Genomic DNA, 24,933 nt, shown 5'->3' with positions numbered 1-24,933 from the left:
TTATGTGCCACTGCACTGGCTCTTCTATATTTTGCTGCACCTGAAGAATCAGTATCAGTACATCAGCCATCAGCTGGCCAGATGTATTCATGGTCCCCAGAGGATGATCACTGATTACATTGGTGACCCAATGACTTCTATGTAACTCCACCATCAAGTCACAATTTCCATTTGACCAACACTCCATGTTGGGGTATCACAAAATTGCTCCCAGGAATTTGTCATTTTGGATCACAATGTACCCAATCCCTGCAATGTTTTCACAAGTGAATATTAAACTGCAAGCATCCTTGCCACTGCAAATAATATTTCATTTTACAAGCCATTGTCAAATAAAAATCAAGCCTAAATTTCCACAAAATAAATTCCTTACATCTCCAGTGGGGAGGGATTTGTTGCCGCAGATCTCTCTCAGGCAATGCCTGCGCTCAAGATGTGTACTGTTATAAGAAAAGCCTTGCTGATGACCGTTTGTAAAGTTACTGAAAATGAACCACTGAACCATTCCAGCAGCTTTACACAGTGTAGTTACAAACTCACTTCAAGAAAAGAAAAAGTGGTACATTCATCTTCCTGGATAGACACTACCAACATAAATGTCCACCAACAGGCATGACATTCGTGATCTTCTGAGATTTCTAATTCATTTATATATTTTAATTCACTTGGACCCACCAAAGACACTTGTTAGATCCTGAAGGGCCCAGTTTTTGGGTGACCCATTGATCTTTCCATTACGAGCTTTCTTCCAGAAAAATCATACTATCTTTGTACACATCATTTAATGAGCATACTGCCATGAGCACAATCAAAGGCATGAACTCCTTTAACCCGATGGCATCGCACCACCTTGGGGCCCATTTTATAATCTAAAAATAGTGAAATATTTTTCTGCTTGAAAATTTAAAGTGTTTCAGACTCCCAAATGCTAATGCATTCATAGTTTGTGTTCAGTTGTGTGAGGCACAAGGACAAACAAGGTCGGGTACCCGATCGATCCTTAACATTGCCACTCTCAGAGTGTTAACAGGCACATTCAGTCGTCCACACTGCTGAGTAGACTTTTGGCCTGAGGCCCTGCCTGATCAGAGGGACCAATGAAGAGTAGGACATACTTAGCCGGCAGATTACTCAAGAGATATTGCTAATTCTCCACTCAAACATGACCTAACCCAGTCTCCCTATAACCCTCCAGAGTCAATATTGACTGTAAATTGGTGAAATGCGTGATAACCAAGCTTGTTGTCAATAGGGCTTTGTTACAGAATTAAAATGTTTGGGTTTTGCTAAAAAGGTACAAGTTTTCCCTGTTTGTTCAATTTGTTTATATAAGACATGGAGTAATTAGGTGTTACAGAACATCAAATTAGCAACAGGAAAATATTAGTATGCAAACTGCAATAATAGTTGAGCAAAGCTGAAAATGGCCACTGAATTAATGAGTCTAAGGACTATATACTTGAGAAGATAATTTACTCCAGGACCATCTGAAAGACCATCTCTGCTCATTAATGGAAACACAGTTTGAAAGCTATATTTTAATTATTTGCAAATACTAAAGCCATGAAGCAAAACGGGAAAAATAAATAAGACAGCAAACTGGGCCATTTACACTATAGTTTAAGTATTATTTTGGTTTAACAAACGTCCCTACTATATTACATTTCTATGTTGCTCAGAACCAAAAAGACACGCATACCAAGAATCCCCACAGTTAGTCATGTTGTCCCTGAAGCATGGTTGAAAAGGATTCTTCATAGGAAGCCCAAGCTGATCATCATATCAATAGACTCCACTGCCAGGATCAATAGCTCAAGAGCATAACGAGAAGGTAAGAAGGGAGGACCGAACATAGAATCTCCTTGTCTCCACACTACACTGTACTCTCAACTCCTGAACCAAAGAGTTGGCAGCACAAAGAATACAGTCACAAGATGTTGTTAGTTACAGAAGACTATTGTCAATGTGACATTAGGTAGCATTGTGTCTGTTCATTGACCTACAGTATCGTAAAACCCAGCATTCACCAAGTATAAGGCAGCCCTCAAACTGTTGTTCTTACAACATTTTGTGTGTGGGGGCTTGTTTTTATATCCCAGTGGGGACTTTAACCTGAATGCACACAAGCCCTTGAGGGCGTATGTCCCTACTGGGACAAAAGTGTATATCTCCATGGCTAGAGTCAGCTTTTAAGGGTTGAAGCTTGGTTTTAGGTTGGAGCTAAATTAAAGTTAGGGTAAAAGGCCAGGGAATGCATTCTGTCAATGAGTGGGGATGGTAAAATAGGTTTGTGTGTGTGCAGCTTCAACAAGTCAGATGGACTGTGTGGATCATTGAGGTGTTTGTATAAGCACGTTTTAACTTGGACAGGGCCTGTTTAGGTGTTTTTAACTGCTTTAGTCTTTATGTTTAGATAGCCTAATGTCCTCGATACAGAACTGTACTTACAGACATGACATTGACATGAATGTTGATCTTATGTAACTTTTGAAATAAATGCAAATATGCCTATTTCCCCAAAATATTTCACAGTTTAGTGACAGCAACGTGAGCATAGAGGGTAAAGTGTGTCCATAAGTGTAGTGTGTAGTTTAGTTTTCAATTAGACGAGGATACCTACCTACCTACCTACCTACCTACCTACCATATCGAACAGGGATTTTGAATACATTTAAAATAAACAAATTAAACCTAAATAAATGGATTAACAGAAAGTTATGTAATGGAATACATACAGACACAATGATGTCCAAAGATCAGAGCAGAACATAGTGACAGAAAGATAGACAGATATAAACACACAGATGCTAGAGTAGACCGTACAGCCGCACTGTCACGAGTTGTGTATCGAGTGACATGAAAGTCCACTTCAAATAGTTATATAAAAGAAAAAAAAAATGTTGCACTGATGCACACTCAGCTTCAAATGTAATATTGTCAGCAGTGAATGAAGTGCATGAGGTTAGGTATACTGTTTATTGTGGTTGCTAATCCTTCAGCACTCTGATCTCAACCTCTCTTATCTCCTTCATTTTCCCTCCTCTCCGTTGTGCCCTACACCTCTCTGTGTGTGACTCCGTCAGTTATTCCACAGCAAGTGAGTTTACACGGGGGCCGGGAAGGGTGAACAAACAGAGCGCCTCTCCAGTGAGGCGAGACGGAGAGAAGACGAGGTTGAGAGGAGGAGGCGAGCGCTTCAGCAGCGGCAGCATCCTCCTGGTAGATCTAATGAGACAGAAGGGAAGAAAAACCCGGAGGAGGAACGCTGTTTCTCTCACAGCACAGCGCAAACAAAATTCCCCACGCCCTCTGCTCGGCCCACAGCTGGAGGCAGCGGGCAGCGACGAGGCGATGCTCTCTGTGCCACAAGTCGCTCCATTACGCAGATGTTTGGGAATAGGAGGGGGACACCGCAAAGCCACTCTCCAGGCTTTTTAGGGGCCGGTAATACAGCTCGGAAAAAACAAAGGGAGCCAATTCATCCATTACGCTGGCAATATCTCCAATCGGGGTCCATTTTGTGGTTCAGCAGCTGCCCTTACCGGTGAACTTTGAAAGAGCAAGGAGGGGGATGTTGTCTAGTGGAAGCAAGACAAGGTTAGATAATTCAATATTCAGGTTGCTTTCCTTGCATTTGGATTAGAGAGGCCATGAAGGGGGGTCAATACTCAAAACGGCAAAAAAGTTCAAGACCAAAAATCAAAGTAAATAGAGAAAAAACCTAGTATGGCTCCACCTGACTACTGCTCCCATCTTTAGGCTTTATTGTGATTATAGTGTGGAAGCCCTGTCATATCATATCAATAAGATAGCAGAAAGCTGATTGCATTAAAGGTCTGTCAATTAAACAGACATGCCCCCAAAAACATGTTTTGAGGCCTATTTTCTAATAAGATTATTTTCAGATTGACTGACAGAAAACTAACAAGAAGGAGGGACTTTAGCTAACAACACCAAGATGAGTAGTGGGAAAAAAAGCCGAGACTTCTTCTTTCCTGATACAAGTTAAATGGGAGTCTTTGGAGCCAGGGTGACCTCTAGTGGCAGTCGGTGGTTTTGCAGCTAAAGGCACTTTCGCGTTGGCCTAATTTTTTATACCTGCAATCTTCGTCCACTTTTATATACAGTCAGGTCAATGCCAATTAGTTAAAGGCTGCTTAAGTAGTTTCAATATGAATCCGAGGTCTACGCCCATTAGGATGCAATGACTGGAAGGAATCCTTAATAGAGCATGGCCAGACTCATATATTCACAAAGTGAATTTGGGTCTGGCAATGTATAATCCTGCCGGCAACTTTAAAGACCGGTTCATTATATTTTCACGTCCTTAAACCAATAAGAAAAAAATGTCTACAGCAACAAAGACAGCAAGAAGATAAAATGAAATACAACACAGATGACTTATGGCTGACTGCAGTTCAATAATCTGCGGCAAATTGACTGATATCACACCAACTCTCAGAGTTAATTTAAAAACTTATTCCAAAAATATTACTTCTTGTCTACAAAACATTTAGGTTGTTACAGCTCTAACTGCTGGAGTTTTTGGCGAGCTGAATTAAATCTAACATTTGCAAGAAGTGAAAACAGATTGACAGCGACTTGGGGTAGGTTTAGTTTTTTTCCTTTTCTCATTTTTATGAATGTTTTTCTGTTTGCATTACATATACATGAATACATGTTTACTTTTAGAATTCCTTAAAACTGTTCAAGATCTTTAATTCAGCAATAGGTGAAACTGAAGTTGCTGATCATAGAATAAAATACACAAAGCTACATAAATCACCATTTACACCCTCCTGGCACACTTCTCTACTATAACAAAGTGGTGGAAGTGGTGGATGAATATTTTAAATATTTCATATTTGTCCAAGGTACATACATCCTTATTCCATCCACTCCTATAAAATATTTTAATGTTCTGCCCGTAACATGCCCGATTGTTCTCTGTCAGAATCTGAATGAGGAAAACTTGACTGTCCATCACAAGTTGATGTCTTTCATAAATGAAAACACACAGTACACATACTCTAATGGGTAAAACAAGATGTACACTGCTGCTTGTAAATGTCAAAGAACTGTAACCCATCAATCATTTTTACCTGATCACAGAGGGAACAGGACAAGTCGAGCCATTCATCAGGATGGATGTGCAGTAAATATTTGAATGATTTTATTCAGATGTAGTTTCTCTGAAAATAACAGCTTTACACTTCCTGAAACTGAGAATTAATACATAGAGAAGCTTCTCCAATTTGAGTGATGATGCACTTAAGAAATACTCAAGATACAGAAGTAAGGTGTGAGTAGTCCTGTGTCAGAGGGTACAGTCATGTCAACATCCTGCAGGCTGAAGAGTCATTCATGCTTCTTCACGTTAACATGTTTGACATGATAAACGCTGACGTTCTCTTTAGTGCTGCTGACTGCAGGCTTGAGGATTCAAAGGTCTCGGTTGTTTACTGTGCGCTGCGGGAGGCTCGCAAACCCAGCGTCCAGGTTGTAAGCTGACCCTCTCTCACTGGAGGGCACCAAGAAGACTTATAAAACTAGGTTTGGTTCCTCCCTATAGATCTCACATCTTTTCATCATCTGTTTGACTTGATTTGTCTTTGGGCTCTCATTATTGAATAATTCATCTTTTGAGTGACTGTCTATTTATCATCTGTCTTATACCTGATTAAAATACAACACTGGCAACACTTGCAGACACGGTGAGGATATTGGAGCATATCTAATTGTCATTGGGTGTACTTTTCATGCCTCGGAGAGGCAAAACATCACACGGAGTATCCTCTGGTGGACTGATGGGTGTATTACAAGCTTTGGCTGCAGTCTTGGATGGAGATCATTTTCTCTTCTACAAATTTATAGAGAAAGTTCACTTAAATGCGCTGCTTTTCTGTGCTGTCCAGCATGACACAATACATAGGGAAAGTTCACTACAATGTTTTAGAGAGCTTTGGTGAATATGACTGGACAGAAGAACTAAATCCTTCCCTCTTCCAGTTCATTTACCAGCAGTGGTTATTGTGACACCTGCACATTTTAAAACAGTTCTGATAACCTGTGAACTGTTTACAGTAAATATAAAATGTCCATCTTAATGCTAATCTCAGCATGCTAACATGTTCACACTCACTCAAAACCACAAATGGCAACCTCAGGATGGCAGATTAGAGAGCACCAAAGCTGGGGTGATCCCTCTACTGAGGACTATCAATATATGTATACAATTTTATGTCAATCCATCAAGATGTTGTTGAGTCATTTCAGCAGAAAAATTGACAGGCACTCATTTCCATGTTTGGAGCCGTGCTGCTACCACAGATAAAAACACCAAACCTAAATCCAGCCTTTAAAATGTGAGGATTTGCTGCCTCTCTTCCTTCTCTAGCATTTGAAATTCAGTGGCACTGGGATTTAGATTGCTCCTTGAAGAAAACAAGGACAGTGAATTCACCACCATGACACTTTGTGGTGAGCTCGTGGTGCTGAGAGCCTGTGATCCGCTTTTTACTTCTTTTTATTAAAGTTTTAGGCTTGAAACAAATCGAAGATGAATCCAGCGTGTGACACTCAAACATGGCTGTCACTCTCTCTTTTGTCTCACTGTTACAAAATGCAGCTGGAGTACCTGTAAAATTCCTGATGTGTGCCATGCAACAACACGCTGGTTGTAATTAGCTCCGGACTGAATCATGTGTGAAGAGGGAAACCTGCCAGTCTGCCATCAGCTGTGGTGCAGTGCACTTCCTCTGTCTACAGGAAATGACAAACATCACTTTCAGCCACGCTTGACTGGAACCTCGACAACCAACCCAGCAGAGACAAAGTTGCGTGTGTGTTGCGTGTGTGTTGCGTGCGTGTTGCGTGTGTGTGTGTGTGTGTGTGTGTGTGTGTGTGTGTGTGTGTGTGTGTGTGTGTGTCTCAGAGAAAAAGCAGTTACTCATGGTTACTCAAGGTTTTTTATGGCCATTTTCATGTGCCTCAATGTGTGTGAGTGTACTTCACTTACACACGTTGAACACATCAATTAGTGCGACAAATCTGTGATTAATGAGAGATATAGTGTGTCTTTGTGCGCTTGCCAACTCCCCACTGAGCCAAATGAAGTCGCATTTGTCTTCAAAAGCATCTATATCATGAACCGTGCCTTTCTACTCGGGGCTGTGTGTCACAACCGTAGCAGATGATGCTAAATGTGAACGCCTTGCCAAGAAACTACCAGATATATGTCATCAGGATAATTGGTCAAGCCACCACATGTGAAGCCATCTAGCTAGAAGCCATTTTAGTCAGACATAAATAGGCACAATAGCAAAGGGACAGAAGCGAGCTGGATTTGATTTTTTTTTTTTTACACCCACAGTGTTATTCTGAGTCACCTAGGCTGACTGTATTTCTGTTCTCATGCATATTAATGAGCTGGGGCTTGCCTGCTGATTGGTGTGAGATGGCATTACTTAATTTGCTTAGTCAGTTATGTCTAAACATACAAGTGTCATATGTGCATTAAAATATAGGTTAAAATTGTCGATAACAGCAGTGTCGACCATGAACCCCAATGTTAGCACATGGCTGAGGATTTTTGATATTTCAAGGCTTTTTTTGACTTCATTTCCGGTCATCTCGCTGTCATTGGATTTGTGATAAATCACATAATGCAGCCAAAATTCATTTCTAAAAACACATTTTTTTAAACTGCATTTACATAGGGCTTTTATAGAAAGTGCTTCACATTCCCTCTACATGCTCCCATTCAGGCACATTCAGTAGCAGTGGCATACAAGGTACAAGCCCACCACTGGGAGCACTATGGGTGTCTAAGGACACTTCAACTTGTAGAGAGGAGGAGGCAGCGAACCAAGCGCCAACACTGCAATTAGCAAAAAAGCTGCTCAAGATCAAGAGAAAAATGACAAACTACCAAAGAAGTATAGATTAGATGGATGCTGCTACGCAAGTTGTTGTTTCAAGACTTTTGGAACAAACAATTCCTAGATTGGCGTATTTCTTGGATCCATGTCACAAACATTATGTTAACTTGTCTGAAAAGATCTAGGAGCTTCTGTTTTAACCAGAAATAATATTAATTGGACAGATAAATCACTTAATACTGATTTTTCAGGGTAAAATATTTCACTGTGATAATAACACTAAAAACAAGAAGCAGAAAATAACAATATGCCCCCATCTGAAACAGCAATTTAAACTTCATACGGTCTGGCAAAGATGTTTTTGAAGAAAAACTGCTTTGAGATAAATCAATGTGCAACAATTTCCTTCTATATTTATTGCTGGTCTCTGATCTGAACAGTGACACAAAGTATGTCACATTCTTTACATCAAATCTAATATTTACATCCACTCATGATTTACTTTTACTCATGTTTAAATAATCAGACATCTTGATAGTTGACCAAATCATTAATTATCAAAATTTAAAAAAATAAAAACTCTAATTTAAATGTTAAATGAAACATTATCATGAAGTTTGAGATACTGTGAAAGACATTTTCCATCATTTTCATTTTTTTTTTTTAGATTAAATGGTTACTGGATGAATTCAATAAATAATAATACTTCATCATCAATAATGAAAAGACTCACTGGCTGCAGCTCTCCTTTTGTATTCCCTGACCACATCTGTGAGCGGGAAGAGGAAGGAGCTGCTTTCCACCTGCTGCTCGGAGCTCTCGAGTGGCCACCGACAGACGGACAGAGCAGCGCTGCTATCGGTCTGCTGCAGCCCGACATCAGTGGCGGTCAGCCGGCCTCTGAGAGCACACAGTGTTCACCAGAGCACTCACCGAGGAGATTGCTAACTGGCTGGTATGGCGCTGAGAAGAACAGGCTGTACCGAGCGCACAACCACAACACACAGACAAAACAACACAACTGCCTGGTCACTGACCACATCTGTCTGTACTGCAGATAGTGAAAGAAGGATCAATAACATCAGCACTAGGGTTCGAGGCCTCTCTGAGAAAACAAACACATCTGGATGAAAACTAACAAACACAGTCATGAGTGAGTTAAAAACTGATCGTGTCTGTGAATCTGTAAACACCTCACTGAAAGAAGCCCCTGCCACACAGATCTCTGCATGTAATCAATAAGTTTGTCCATCCTTTGGTACACTTGCAGCTCCCAGGATGCAGCTGAGTGAAGACAGAGCGAAGCTGTCCCGCTCTGAGTTTTACTTCAATTAGTCAGGATGCCAACTAGTAACAATACTGGGGAAAATAAAGGTGTTACTATGAACTCAGGTCTCAGCAATTAAGTACATGAACTGTTGACAATAGAAATTAGTCAATAATAATAATAATTTTTAACAGAATCTCGTGTTTTACCGTCACTGTCTTCTTTGAATAGCGATGTACAAAACATTCAGTTAGTGATATTAGTGATATAATTTAGTAAATAGCAGATTTTAGTAAATAGCAACGATGCAAACAATTCCCTGTCACTAGTTACAGTGCTGCTTGTAACTGGTGACTTACGAGCGTGCGCTAACTCACAGATCCAGAAGTTCACCAGCCGGCCCGAACATAGCAGAGTGCTTTTCATATCCCAGAGTGTGAGTTAGCTTCACTAAATTGGATGATAAAATGTTGAAAAATTCCAGTTTCAGCCACTTAGCAGAGGTGTAGTCGGGTGGAGCGGTGATCTTTCTGCATAAAATGCTGAAAGGTAAAAACATCACAGAGCACTGAAACAAGACCAGCGCTTTGTTCCAAATGACATACTTCTCTTAGTACACTAACAAACAGGGCTCTTACATGTTTGGACTCTTACTTGTGTAGTGCAGGAATTGTTGTGTTTCAAATTGCACACTTTTTTTTCTGCACTTAAAGGAAATGGCCTCAACATATGAACACATGTCATAATATCTGCAGCTTTAATTATTTTACACAGAAATTAACATTCATGCCCTCTGTTTAACACACTCAATAGACACACTGATCACATCGAGTCCAGCAGCAGAAGTGAAAAAGAAACACATTTTTTTGGTGTTCAGGAACAGCTGCAGCTTCCTCAGACGCCTTTATTTTAAAATACTGTACGTCAGTGGCCCCGCCCCTTCCTCTACACAGCCAAGATGGCGACCGTTTAGGGTGGAAAGTGTCCAACGTTTCACACTTCTTTTTTGGCCTGTTTTGAGTGCATCATCCTGGTACTTTGTAGTTCACTGCATGTTTCTGTACTGACAGTGTGAACACACTTATGCACTCAAAATAGTGAGTGTTAGTGCACAATTACACAGTTTGGAACACAACACAAGAGTCTAAAACCACACGAGTTTATGTTTTTTCTTAATGCATCACTTGTTCTTAGACAATTATTTTTATCTACATTATTTTATGTATACGTATTTGTAAATGTTTTCATATTGTGTGCATCGTTTTTGTGTTTCTATGCTGCTGTGACGACAAAATTTCCCCACTGTGTGATTAATAAAGTCTATATCTAAATCTAATGTGGTTCTTTGAGCTGAATGCCACCAACAGCATGCTAAAATGTGAATACAATGTTTACCACAAATACAGCTGATTTGAATGCCATTAGTTTTGAAGTTTTTTTTGTCATAAACCAAAGTATTGGACAAAATAACATATTGACCTGATGATGGCGTCACAATGAACGACGTGACAAAAGTCCTAAATCTGAATCAAACTCAAAGATATTTAACAAAATGTGAAAAAAGAAAGTGACACATTTTACCTGGTGAAGAAACAGTGGTCATTGTAGTCATAAAGATTCATCCTCTGAGGGTAATGACTGCCTGTAGAACATTTTATGACAATCCATATTTCATCCTGGACCAAATAGTTAGACAAACTGACCGACATCTCTAGAACCCTGCTGGGGCTAAAAATAAAGAGGAAGAGATTTAGATGATGTTGATTCAACACTGAAGCCAAATACGATAAACTACTATTTCACCTCAAACCTGACCTCAGCCTTCTAGTGTGGTTTTATACAGCAGATGTATAGACATACATACGGATATAAACCGGCTCGTTTCAAGCACGAGGAACTTCAACAAGTCCACGACTGTCAGACCTATGAGATCAGAGACACATTTTGGCAGATGTTCAAAGGCAACATTTATTCATTCTGCCAGTTGCAGGGTAGAAGCTAAAGTGACCCACCCTCTGTAGTCTTTGCAACTATACTTTGAAGCTTCCCATTGTGTGAGCCCGTTGCCTGAGAGGCACATGAAAGGATTTCACAACTTTGAAGTCGACACGAGCACCGACTCTCGGCCCGACCACTTATGGCCGGGGCTCGTGAATCAAACACAAATAAATGAATAAAAACAACTGGTCTGGCTCCGTTTCCCTGGAGATGACAGTGGGATTATTGTTCTCAGTGACTTCACTTGGGCAGCCTCAAATTGCGGTTGCCATAGCGTTTGCACGGGCAGTAAAAGGCCATGTGAGGCTTTGGTCGATAACAGCAATGACTGACTTTCAAAGGCCAAGAGGCAGAGGAGGTTAACTTGACAACCACTGGAGGACCATACAGATGTTAATCACACACCAAGAAATACGTTGTACACATTAAACTACAAGCATTATATTTATTACAAAATTTAAATGCATCAGTTTTTTGCTGAGATCGAACTAAAACGCTGGCTGTTTCCAAAGGACTTCTTCAGTGGTCATTGACTCGTGGACGGTCCACCTGAAGGACTGAATGTTCCAATTTCTACATTCAAGCATTTGAATGATCTTTCTGTAGATTGACTCTCTCAACCAATCAAAAAAATATAACAGCAAAGGAGCCACAACCAGCGAAGCAATGAATAAATGCAGATGCCTACTTCTTCAGCACAAAGTGCTGTATGTGGCATCCAATCAGAATTCACAATACAAAAGTGAATGAAACTGATAATCAGCAATACAGATGTGAATACTGAATGGGGTGCATCCATCACACCTCGTCAACAACACATCGACTCAGAGATACATGCATGTATGTAATATGTCTACGTGTACATGAAGTGTTGGGTCCATTCTGTTGTTTTTGTTCTTGGATCTGCTTCATCCATGTGTGTGTTCAGTTGTTGTAAACTAAATTTAACTAAATTTACTGGTCCCAACTAGACACCCTCTAAAATCTAACACATTTATTTCTTATGTTACAGTTTTGATCTGCACTGTCCATGTTAAATTGAAAAACATTATAAATAAAAAATCTTCTGAGCACAAATACATTTTCATATCTCAGAGAAATTCTCTTTCTTAATTGATTTTTCCAGTTTTGGATATAAGGTTTCATGACCTGAATCCACCTAATATTTCAGATATCGATAGTTTATTAAAAGAGCCATCCTTTAGCCATCGATACTAAATGTGATAGAAACAACGTGGACCCTACAATACTTATGGTGCCATCAGTCTTTCATTTAAAAGGTAAACTTTTGTCAACCTGGACTCTATTTTACACCATTTTAGGTCTAAGTGACTTATGGGGACGACAATTTTAGAAATCAGTCCAGCTTTGAGCAAAAGCCGTGAAACGAGCTGCAATATAAAACGGATGGTTTGCACAGCAACAGGAGTGTTAGCATCCATTTGTAGCACAACTAGCATGTACTACCTATCCAACAAAGGTAGTCCATGAAAGCTGTGCGTAAGGTTCGAACAATATGCAGTGTTTCCCACACATAGACTTACTTGGCCGAGCAACCGCCCGCGTATGTTTGGTGATAAATCAAAATAAAAAAAATGTAATCTGTCCGTGAAAACGACACTATCAACACGCTCGATTATCGGGTGGAAAATCTCCCCTCTTTCTCCTTCACCTGTGTCTATGTGAATATCACTGACTTCAACTTTCATTTTGTCAAAGTAGCTCTCAGAGGAAAAAAAAAAAAAGGTATAAGACCCCTGCACTGAGGTATGTTTTCTGTGCTCCAACACAACAAATTCTTCCTGACACTGTTGTCTCCAACTTTAACTCACATTTCCACGGGTTCTCCTCAGCTAGCCGGCTCAGAGCTCTATTGATTAGGCCTTCAGCAACCCGGGGAGATTTATTCTCTTATTAAGGGTTCCTAATGACTGATCAGGACAGATTAAAGGTCTGTCACTGCCTCCAGCTACCCTATCATTTACACCCTTTCATTAGGCTCGGATGGCTGTATTAACATAATTAGCCTCAGGACGGAGCACTGGAAATGTACAAGGATTCTCAACACACAGCACGCAAGGTACGCTACTGACTTCTGTAATAGAAGATGATTAATAGAGCAGAACAGAAAATATTTAAATTTCAAACATTATTTGTTATTATTTGTCTCTCCTCTTCCATTATTTTTATTTATTTTTTACACTTTATTAATCCCCGAGGGGAAATTTCTTCACTACAGCAGGGGGGCTCTCAGGGGGGAGATGCTGCAGCAGGCTGCCACTAGCGCGGCGCCAGGTAACCTGACCTGAGGTGCATGTTTTTGGATGATGGGAGGAAGCCGGAGAACCCGGAGAGAACCCACGCAAGCACAGGGAGAACATGCAAACTCCGCACAGAAAGGCCCAGGACCGGATTCGAACCCGGAACCTTTTTGCTGTGAGGGGACAATGCTAACCACTGCACCACCGTGCCTCCCCATTATTACATCTTCTCAGAACATACATGCTGAATTAGATTTGTGCCCAGGAAGATCGATAACAAACCATGACCAGTCACTTTTGATTTATTACTGTGCATTTTTAAGATACTTTTTAATCAATCACTCATGTAATGATGCAACTGAAGCAGCATTATATTTGTCTGAGGGTTACTCTCTTACTGATTTCTTAACCTCTTCCGACTGGAAAAACAACAACCTCTTTGTCACCCCTGCATCATCTACACCGCACTTAACCATGATTACGAACATTCATTCTCGCCTGCAGGCTGCTTCCTGCCTCTCTGGACCAAAGTAGAAATGCGTTTTAACACCCAGGTGTGCAGTAAAACCGGTTTAATCCTCTTGAACTGATCAAAGGAGGCTGGACAAGTGAGGACGTGGTTAATGTCTTCCCAGGATCAGACGTTGGTGTGACCCACTGAGCCAAACTACACTCAGAGCTGACCTGATAGATTTCACGTTGATGTCCGGACACCTTTGGCCCATTGATCCCACAGGGGCATGTCAAGCAGAAAAAAACAAACAGCGAGTCAGACACACACACACACACACACACACACACACACACACACCACCCCCGATTACATCTGGGCACATTATCTTCTGTGGCTGCCTGGCAACCAGACAGACACACACATACACAACAAAATGGTTAATTTGTATCCAGCTGTGTCAGCAATGGGTAGTCAGAAAGGAAGCGGTAGAGTATTTGTCGAGCTTTAGTTTCTGGAAGGATGAAAAACCCTGAACATGACACACTATAAACAATATAATATTGAAATGTCTTTCGGCTCATTCTCTGCTTTGATCATTTAAATAGCTTAGTTTGTTTAAATCAGGACTTATTCAAGTTGTTTTTGAAATCTCCATATCATCTGAAGAAAACAAAACTGTGAGCACCGCTGTTGTTTTGTAATTGCAACACAAAGTGGAAAGTGGATCACATGGCAGTGAAAGCAACTGGTCTGTCTTCCACATGAACGTAGCGGGATTCAAGTGTTTCGCTCTGAGCGACGGGCCTGTGTCTGATCTCAGTCTTACATTTAAAGAACGCTTAGTTTCATCTTCCAACATGAGTCCTTCCAGGTACTGCAGGGGAACATTTAATCCAATCACACATCCAAACAATTTCCCTGCTTACACGCCGAGTGAAAGGAAAAGAAAAGGCATCTCTAAAACGTACTGATTATAGCCTGACACATCTGAAATGTTTAAATTTTACACCAGATTTCAGACTGTGTTGGCTTCAAATGAATGAAAATGTTTATTTTAACAGCACTGCAGCCTTTCCTTCATTTCCGCTGTTGTGTTTTTATCATCACCTCTAACGCTGATGGTCACCGACCCTGCAATCTTAGCTTGTTTGTCATTCAATATCCAGCTTGATTTATTTGTTTATTGATGTTTTGAAAAAGCTATTATTTATAGCACAGTCCAGTCCTCATACAGCACTGAGGCAGGACAATATCTCACTGAGCATATGTTTAGCAGATCACATTTCTAACATGACTGTTAGAGTGACATTACTATCATTTTATGAGATGTATTGCTGCTTTAACTTAAACCTGCAATGCACAACTTTTGTCTCCCTCTTCTGACAGTGAACATCAAAGGCTTCATCGTAGCCTAACGTGTCGTAAAATGGCACGCACAACTCACAGGTCAGGAAACAAGACGGGTGCACGGTTATGACGAGAATGAAAAAATAGCAGAATGGGGCCCTCACAGAGCAATATGCAACATTTTATCTTTGGTAACAAAAAAAAAACAGACGCATTTCAGCAATAATCCATCATCAGCGTTAACAATGCATGTGGAAATGACAGACAATATAGAAACAAAAGGGGACAAAATGTCAGATTAGCAACGAGGATGCATGCAAGTCCACCTAACATGGACCTGCCCTTTGGACGAAAGGAAGCTCACAAAATCTCATGACATCATATTTATCAATAACTGAAGTAAATAATGTACCCAAACCTGGAGACACATTAGGAGCTTTATTTAAGGTCAATGAAGTGCAAAAATGGCAGTAAGTGGAATTATAATCCTAACAATGGAAAATTATGTAAAAAATGTGATGTGGCAAAACTGTATCCTCTCTTGCATTGTATAAGGAAAACTAGAGAATGTGGTGATGAAGATAAAACAATAGCAGGCACCAACAGCAGACGAAAAACACTATTATAAGAGCTGTATGGCCCTATTAAGAAGTCAAATAGGAGTTACCAAAAAAAGAATAATGATATTGAAAAGAAATATAAAAGATAATAAAAAAATTAAAAAAAATTTAAAGGACATGAGAATAAAAAAAAGTTACAACACTGAAAATAAATGGGGGCAAATAGCAAAGGCCAGGCTATATGGACATGTTAAATGAATTTGGGATGATCATCGTAGCCTTCTCTGTCGCTACTATTGCTGCTGTGCAATTTTGGATAAATCATGGATAAATGAAAAAATAGGCGTCTCAGCCCCTACAGGATGACCCGTTTCACCACCAGAGTTCGAACCATTCAGTCTGTTAACATTTGGAAATTCTAAAAGAGCCGAACAATTGAATTAATTTATTTCTATTCAAGTAACCATGCTAAACCCGAAATAAGTTGCCTCGGCCGACAGAAGTCTGTGTACATGCTCTGCCCAAACAGCATGTGAAAGAAGCATTCATCTAACCAGCACGGGACTGTCGCATCAGACACCAGATTTAAAAACTCTATATACTGTGAAATAAATAGTCTGCTCTATAGGTTAAAGTAAAAATCAAATCCTTCCTCACTACTGGGAGTCACTGGTGACCTGATCAACATGGATCACTACCGATGCAGCTTTCCAAGCTTTAGTGAGCTCCCCTGTTTCCTCAGAGTACACTAACACAGGACCGATGTACAGAGTGAGATGTAAATCAGCCGACCGGTGTGGGAAGAAAACATATTTCTTGGGGCATTTCCAGGTGTCCCATCAGGATGCACCTTCAGATGAAAAAGGTGAGGGTGTCTGTATGGCAGCATAAACAAACATAATAGTAATCACAGATTATAGACACCAACTGTTTTACTGGTGAAATATTACAGCAAAAAAAATGAAGCATGAAAACGCTCTCATACAGGCGTAAAGTTGGAGCACTGATAAAACAGGGGGGAACTAGTGTCAAGAGGTGGCGATGGGACAGCCTCTTTAACCTTAATATATGAGCCAGTACAATAATCGAAAATCCAAAGGATTATGATAATAATTATGGGTACCATTTTCAAGCAGCTCTGAAGGACAACATGACTCTTCTCTGTTTTAGGAATAAAGGAAGATAAAAAATAAAAAAAACTCTTCCACTGGGAGTATGAGGCATGTAAGATCTGCAGCAGGATACAGGAGGAAATGAAAGTTTGTTTGAAGGACAAATGAAACACATGAAAGCTCTCAAAAAAACTTTTTTCAGTAAAAACTTAAATCCAATTAATGCAAACCCAAGAACAGCTTATGAACATATTCATATTTCTTCTCTTCCAACCTCCAACCCACTACTATCAACGGTTAAAAGCGAAGGAGAAGGGCTGAACCGCCAACCAGACGAAGCTTGAGTGTTGCCGAGGTTGAAATCCCGGCAGCGTTGACCTAACCATTTGCTCTGTCAATGACCTTTCAGGACTATTTTCTCATAATAAGAATCACGGGCCAAATCATTTGCCTTCTAAGCCCCAGAGTCTGACAGCTTCCCCACCAGGCCGCTCAAAGGCATCTGTCACAGAACTCTGTGGTCCAACAAGTCGCTCTACGACTTGTTTCTGAAACAGACATTGTATATCAAATATGAAACATATATGGTGCTTTAAATATGGCGTGCAGACGAGCAGCTGGTATGGCTTTGGAGTAAGGCTGTGCAAGATGAGACAAATGTTTTCTGAAAATGTCTTAATTTAATTGTAAATTATCATCAACCTCACGCTGTACATTCCTCTGCATGTGTGCTTCAAGTGCAGCATCTGAATGAAAATTCTCCACAGCTCAGGAAAACTCAGGAGGTCAAAATATCTGAAATGCATAATGTGATTGGTTGATGTCTTTTTTTTTGCCGTGAAAGTACACATAAAAACACACCACTGATGGCCAAAAGTATGTTGATATCTTAACATCACCTATATGGGATGGTTGAACATTCCCAACACAAGTCAAGCCTCCAAATCAAATCTGTATGTGAACTGGTTGTCCTTAAAGTGTTCTCCGGCAACAGCGTTAAAACCAAGGACAGAAACTGAAAGGCCAAAGCAACAAATGTTCACTGTCACAGTGTGTTTCCCATCTTCCACAGGCGCGTCTTACTTGTTGAACAATGCTTGTATGTGCCAACTGATAGACGGTGATTCCACTATGCTCGCTCTCGGGCCGCTCACAGATACACAGAAAAAGAAACCACTCTCTCACTTATGGTTTCCATCTCCAGCTGACACCCAGCGGGCGAGGGACTCACCCTGTGAGGACGACCACGAAGTCCATTACATTCCAGCCGTTGCGGAGGTAGGAGCCTTTGTGAAATGCGAAGCCCAGGGCGATGATCTTAATGGCAGCCTCGAAACAGAATATTCCAATAAAGTAGGGCTCTGTGTCGTCCTAGAGAAAAGATGGAGAATCAGAGAGAGGATGAGATTGACAGAGGGAAACCTTTTTTGTTGGCGGTAAGAGAGTGTTTAATGAAGCGTTAAGTGAAATGGGGGGAGGGGGGGGGGGTAAAAGAGAGAAAGACATATGGCTCCTTTCACTTCTTGCACCAGCATGAGCAGAAGTGCACGAGGAAGTACAGTCCTCTTCTTTGGATGAAAAGAGAGTAAATACAGTGAAAACAAATACAAACGCAGCATGATCTTCGTCTACGGAAATCAATGGAGGCTTAGGCATTTAAATAAATCAAATTAAATATTTAACCTCAAATGAAAGCAGACAACTACATGTGCAAAAACATAATTCTTCCACAAGGAATGACTTGTGTCAAATTGTCATCTTGATTATGGTCAGTAGTGTGAGACTGCATCAGGGCAGACATGTGAATGATGAAAGGGGAACCTCTGAGGGCTGACTCGATCTGATTGGAAACCCGACAATACTGCGTCCCGCCCACCGACAGCCGTGACCTGACTGCAGTGCAGGCCTGTCAATCAAACTGACACGCCCCCAAAAACATTACTTTTTGAAACTTATTTTGTAATTAATGACACAGTTATTTTTCAGATGGATGGCCATAAAACTAATGAGAAGGAGCGACTTTAGCTGACAACACCGAGATAACTCTTGGAAGAAATGTATGAGACTATTTAAATGAGAGTCTATGGAGCCAACCTCTAGTGGCACTCGGTGGTATAGCAGCTGAAGGCACTTCCACATCGGCATCGTTTCTCGAACTCTAACGCCACATCCACTTTTATGTACAGTCGACGACTGCCCCTCGAACGTAACATTAGAGCAAATGAAATGCACAGCGTTATCCTAACAGGCCGAAGACGGAAACGTTTGGCCGCACCCAGGCACTCCGACCATACGCGCACCTCACATGACTGGACATGATGTAGTTGGGCACTGCACTGTTCCCTAAATGTGTCAAAACAATCCATAGTGGGCCACAGTTTTATCCTTCGCTCTGTGTGGCTGGGTTAACCCTGGGCTTCGCTGGAAGTAACGGGAGCTGGATCAGACGTGTATGACGCGACACTTTTCCCTTTGCCTCCATTAATATCTGCGAGAGCCTGGAGCGATGCACGAGGGCATGAACAGAGGATATCTCACGCCGACACAAACCTTTCTCCCCCCCACCCCATCGATTTTTTTTTTTTTTCTTTTTTTTTTTTTTTTTTCCCCCTCTCTCTTGATCCCAGCATACTACAACCTGACAGACAGTGTCCCCAACCCCCAGCATCAGCCAGCCTACCAACATAAATAATCACATAAAAGCAGTGTGACAGGGCCGAGCGCTGTAAGAAATGTGACCTTTTCTATAAGGCTGGCTGCCTACAGTGAACGCCCCGCAATAATAGATATGTTAGACAAGAGTTATTGTATCAAGGGTGAAGGCTGTGGTGGTAAAACAATGACAATTTGTTATTATTGTTGGGAAGCAGATAAGCTGCTTCCGGCCAACACGAATCAAAGGAGGCTGCAACGTTAACAGACATTCACTGTGATATTGATTTTGGTGTCGTCTAAAAGGATTTATGGACAAAGCAATGGGCTGTCTTGTGTAATGACAGGGCTGCTGGGAAGTCTGGAGAAATGTCTATACTAGCGGTGCGTTAACATCTATTATACATATATCTAAAACACTCCTGCATTATAAATATGCCTTCTGAAAACAGATAGGGAATTCTCAGAGGATCAAGGCGCTAAAAACCTGCAGTGGATGTTAAGTACCCTTACTGCGCTGCCTCTATCATCGCCTCCACTTACAGCACGCCTCCCAGTCTGTTGACAGAGCTTCATAAATAATAGCTGATCCCTTGTTCTAATTAAAAGGCATCTTGTTGTATTACATCCTCAAGGTGGAGGAGGCAGTGAGAGGATGCTTGTTCTCTTCCTCTGTGTAACCACTCTAATCACGTTCTCATGTGCTTTCAATGCTACCTTTTTTTTTTGTTTCCCTCGCTGTAACATCATCACTGCTGAATTTGCATCGCAGCTGCCGAGATAATTCCCAACGAGAGCAGGTGGCTGCTCATGAGAGGAATTCATTGACTTTTTTTTGCGTCAAGCTGTTGCTCTTTGTAACACTCTTTGGCTCTCTATTTTAAGCCAAAACGCCCCTGAGCTGCAACACCCGCAAAAAAAACGACAGGAGCAAAGTGCTGAACTGTGAAGCCACATGCAGATTTTTTTTTTTGTTCTTTTTTTCCAGTGTATATGCCACTTGACCTCCGTGTGCAGCAGGCTCTTTTGTTTCTCTCCGAGTCTGGTTTAGCTGTGCGACATGGCTGCCAGAGTTCAAACGTTGGTTTTAAACTGAGTGCATGTGCGGGCGGCGGGGGACCCGGGAGCCCGAGCAGAGGAACAAATAACTCCGAGAAGATCTGCTAACCTATAATATGGAAGCTGGAAGAAGAAACACCAAACACAGTTAAACAGAACTCATTAGTGAAGAATTAATTGCACATTTAATTTTTGTAACGGTGAGATTTCTGACAGGAGACAGGAAATGAAGTGACCTTAGAGTTGCACTTACCAGTCGCTCTGACATGGGCGTCTTGTCGCTGGCGGGTAGATGCTGCTCCAGGGCCAAGACGATGCAGTTGGCGATGATTGTAGCCAGGATCATGTACTCAAATGGAGTGAGAGGGTTAAGGAGCAGTTCAAAATGAGGTTGCATTCATTTCATTTCACAGCTGAATCATGACTGTTTTTACATGCGTACACTATAGTATGTTGGGCCTTCTTCTTTTTATATGGATAAATGGCTTTACTGGGAGTAGAATGACTAAACAATAGATTTTTGTAATCTATTTATTTTTAATGAAATAAGGATGCAGACTCAGGCAGGCCACAGAAAATTACACAGAAAAGTAAATTATCCAGCCATGAATGCCATTAAACGTAAATATGGATGCATCCTGTCCATCAAACCAGAAACCTGCCGCCGTGCTCTGGTTCAGGGCATTTTGCAAAGAAAGCATCCTATACATGTGCCCACGATCCTTCCAGATGGTTGACCATTTCCAACCATTTTCAACGCTTGGCTCATTCTGCAATCCATTTTCACTGGGTCACTGCCCGCGGGTCAGGGCCTATTGAGGGCCTGTGAATCACAAGGGAATGTGGAGCTTATGACCATTAAAGCAAAGTCGCAGAATTATAATCCATAAAGACACCCCAACTACCCCGAATATGCAGCCAGAAAACAGTGTTCCTGATCATGAAATTTAGAAAGTAAAAGGGTGTAACGGCTACTTTCGCTGTTTAGCTGTGATTTTCAGTTTCTTGTGTTATTTTTTTTAATTACTGGATTACTTTGGTCCTGTGGAGTAGGAAGTTTCATTCATATCAACCCGTAGAGGGAAAAGATAAACTGATGACCACTTTTATTTGATTACAGGTAATGTTGCTCTCACTGTCACCCACAGAGCAGATCCAGCTGCCTGGTCATGTTTGTCACACAAAGTCTAGCTTCCCAGCTTTCACTGCGAAAAGACAGTCGCTTTAATTAACCATTTAATCCACAATAAAGCTTCATTTTTCCTCATAGAAATGTCCAAAAAACCGCTTTCCAACTTTATATAAATTCACTGCTTTTAACCCAAACTGCCACTAAAATGATCACTTTCCATGTTCTATGAAAAGCACAGTGGGTTTAAACTTAATAAAAAAGGGTTTAATCAGCTGGATTTTTATTTATTTTTTTTTTTTTAAAGGGTGTATGAGTAGAAGAGTATTTCTTTACACTTGCATCTTTCTAAAAAAAAAAAATTTAACATTCACTCTAAAAAAAAACTTCAACAGAGTATTAAAATCACATGACTTGAGGTGATTTTACTTGTTTTTGGAGCAAATCATCTGTTTTAAGCTTCTTCTTCTTCTTCTATTGACTGTGTTTATGAGCCGCTCTTGTGAATTCAGCCTTAAGGACTCATGTTGATAAAGACTCACAAACACGCTGATAACTCCCCACCCCCCCACCCCCCACACACACCCCCCTGGCTAAATCTCGCACTATTTTGAAGTGTGACCAGGACTCGTTGAGGCAGATATTTTTTGCAGTGTTGAACGAGTGGCGTGGAGCGGTGAGCGTGGGCGCCTTCAGCACCACGGAAAGCGCTCCCAACTAAGACAACGAGGCGGTGCTGCAGCCGTGGACAAGCGCTCTCTTTTCCTACCAAAGTAAACTACGCTGTTCCTTAAAACGTACCTGGGGAACACGAGGAGGGGCTGGCGGTCAGTGAACGCAGCGTCAGCGCTGACTTACCATCGCCCGTTTACGCACGCAGCTTTCTGTTGACTTCTAGCTGCTTAAATCAATACCGATGTTTGTTCATTATCAACTACAAGGAAGGGATGACTGTCCATGGCCGGTAGACTGTTGACAGCTGAAAATTTGACAAAATAACTTATCAGGTGGTGTGGACGCGTAGGAGCTGTAAAAAAAAAAAAAAAGGGCTGGGAATAAAAGGGGCAGCACGAAAGGCGGATGTGAAGTCTTTCACTGGCCGCACCTACTGAGAAAACATCTTGTTTCGTGTGATGTTGAACAGCGATAAGAAGCGGAGCGACAGGTGCAGTCCGCGCTGCGCAGAGAGGCACACAGAGAGAGAGACATTCTGGTATAGCTACTCCACGGGCGTAAATATCTGGTCACACAACAGCACTGGTTACCACAACCAGAATCCAAATCACCACCTTAATTTGACAGCTTAACAAACAGGCCTACATGCGGTGGTGTGTGGTTGCCAAGGACAGTCGGGCTTTCGGCTACACCTGCTCTGTGCGTGGTGCTTATGGTCAGGAAGGATATGGCCACTCTGTTATTCGCTTTGCATACTTCCTGATGAGATTGTCCTCGCGGAAGATGAAGAGGGAGCGGTTGACAGTGAAGCAGTTCTGTTTGACAGGGTTCGGGTTGTAAATGGCCATTGTCCGGGCTCTCTGGGCCATCGACTGCTTGTACATCCTCTGCCCACCCGGAGCGCCACCACCCCGGGCGCCCCCTCTCCCTGCGCCCGGTCCACCTCGCCCTCCGCCGCCTGCGCTTCCTCCATAGCGGCTGGGTAGATCTTCTGCGAAGCGAGCCATTCTGGAAACGCACAGATCCAAAAGGGAAAATCCAAAGTGGTGTCAGTGGAAACGGAGGGGAGACGCATCACAACCAACACGCTTCATCCAAACCACTGCTTAGCTTTAAGAGTGTAGAGAAAGCGCTGCGTTTGAAAGATTAAAAAAAATAAAAATAAGGTGGCCTCACTGAAAACCATGTTCTCCTGATCCTTTCCATTCATGCATCTTCAGTGGCATTTAAAACAGGAAAGTTTCGAGCAATAAAGCACTTCAGATGTGAATATATTCACTTCGACGAAGCTGTTGCATCATGACAGCCGGGCTTTAAGTGCAGAAAAATCACGCTCAAATCAAATCCGATCACCTTACAGTCCAAAATCCTGACAGCATCGTGTCAGCATCCGAACACCAGTTGAAATGTTCAGGGTGTCAGTCAGAAATTAGCAGGAGCGGCAGAAAAACACTGAAATCCCTGTTTCCCTTTTCCAGCCGAAAGCAACAATGAAACCAGCCAATCCAACAAGAGCAGTTGTCCTGTGATTTCTGTTTGATCGCTCGCTGCATGGGGGCTGTGGGCTATAAAGCAAGTCCTCGGTGGAATAAGGAAGAGCGCATGTGACCAAAACGGGCCTATCGGAGACTGGAGCGCACAGAGGCGCTCCCCGTCTGTTGGCTGCTTAGAAGAGACTGAAACACTAATGAAGTTCAGAAAAGCCCCGAGGGGTCAAAACACGAGCGCTTATCAATTTCTCCTTTCGGAATCAATAAGAGGAACATTTTTTTTTTTTTTTTTTTTATGCAGATCATTGCTGCAAAACTACATTCAGACTGTGGGGTTTGTGTTTGTTCCAAAAATTAAAAACCATATAGGGCTGCAACTAACGATTTATTTTTTTCTATGAGAAATTAATCTGTTGATTGTTTTATTGATTTAATCGATTGGCTGTTTAGTCTTTCAAATAGTGAAAGAAGCCGATTTAAATGTCTTCTATTTTTCAGACCAACTAGTCAAAAGATATTCATGCTGGAATCATGCAGATCCAAAGAAACACGAAAATATCCACATTTAAAAAAGCTGGAATTTGAGAATTTTAGCATTTCTTCATTAAAAAAAGAAAAACCTAGAAACCTTTGACCAGTTATCAGTAGGTAATAAATTATCTGTTGAGATTAATCCATTAATTAACTCATCATTGCAGCTGTAAAATAATGTTGACATCATACAATTCTCTCTGGAATTTGTTGGAAACTAAATTGGCATTTTAATTATGTAGAAAGTCTGCATAACTACCTCGCAGAATTACAAAGTCTGCATAAATAAAAGAAGACATTTTACTGCAGTGTATATTACTCGTGAATATAAAACAGTTCCCATATCGTTTTCCTTTTGTGTTTTCAGCTCCTGTATTTTGTTGACATTTCTTCCCTTTGTCATTGTTGCTGTCCACTATCTTTGTAATCTTATTTAATTTTTCTTTTCTTCAGACCTTATTAAATAAAATAAAACTGTTTGGATGCCTCCACCTGGACCGGCATGCTTGCTGAATGTG

The 24,933-nt window shown here is 41.3% G+C and overlaps 1 protein-coding gene across 4 annotated transcripts in view; it reads right to left on the bottom strand.

Annotated features, from left to right (window-relative positions):
* The window catches only part of cacna1bb (calcium channel, voltage-dependent, N type, alpha 1B subunit, b), a 173,463-nt gene extending 152,495 nt beyond the window's left edge, over positions 1 to 20,968 (bottom strand). For all 4 annotated transcript variants that reach the window (XM_069161397.1, XM_069161406.1, XM_069161424.1 and 1 more), the window contains exons 1-2: positions 20,844 to 20,968; positions 18,111 to 18,250 (exon numbers count right to left, since the gene is read on the bottom strand). In XM_069161397.1, the coding sequence (XP_069017498.1) occupies positions 18,111 to 18,250; positions 20,844 to 20,936 (233 nt within the window). In that variant the 5' untranslated portion in view covers positions 20,937 to 20,968. The remainder of the gene's footprint in view (positions 1 to 18,110; positions 18,251 to 20,843) is intronic.
* Between the last annotated feature and the right edge of the window lie 3,965 nt (positions 20,969 to 24,933).

The sequence above is a fragment of the Embiotoca jacksoni genome, unplaced genomic scaffold (assembly GCF_022577435.1).
Source record: "Embiotoca jacksoni isolate LCO1_2020_lvr unplaced genomic scaffold, fEmbJac1.0.p SCAF_10, whole genome shotgun sequence".
NCBI lineage: Eukaryota > Metazoa > Chordata > Actinopteri > Embiotocidae > Embiotoca > Embiotoca jacksoni.
Note: the sequence above shows the minus strand (reverse complement) of the source record. Positions and strands in the feature narration are given on the sequence as shown.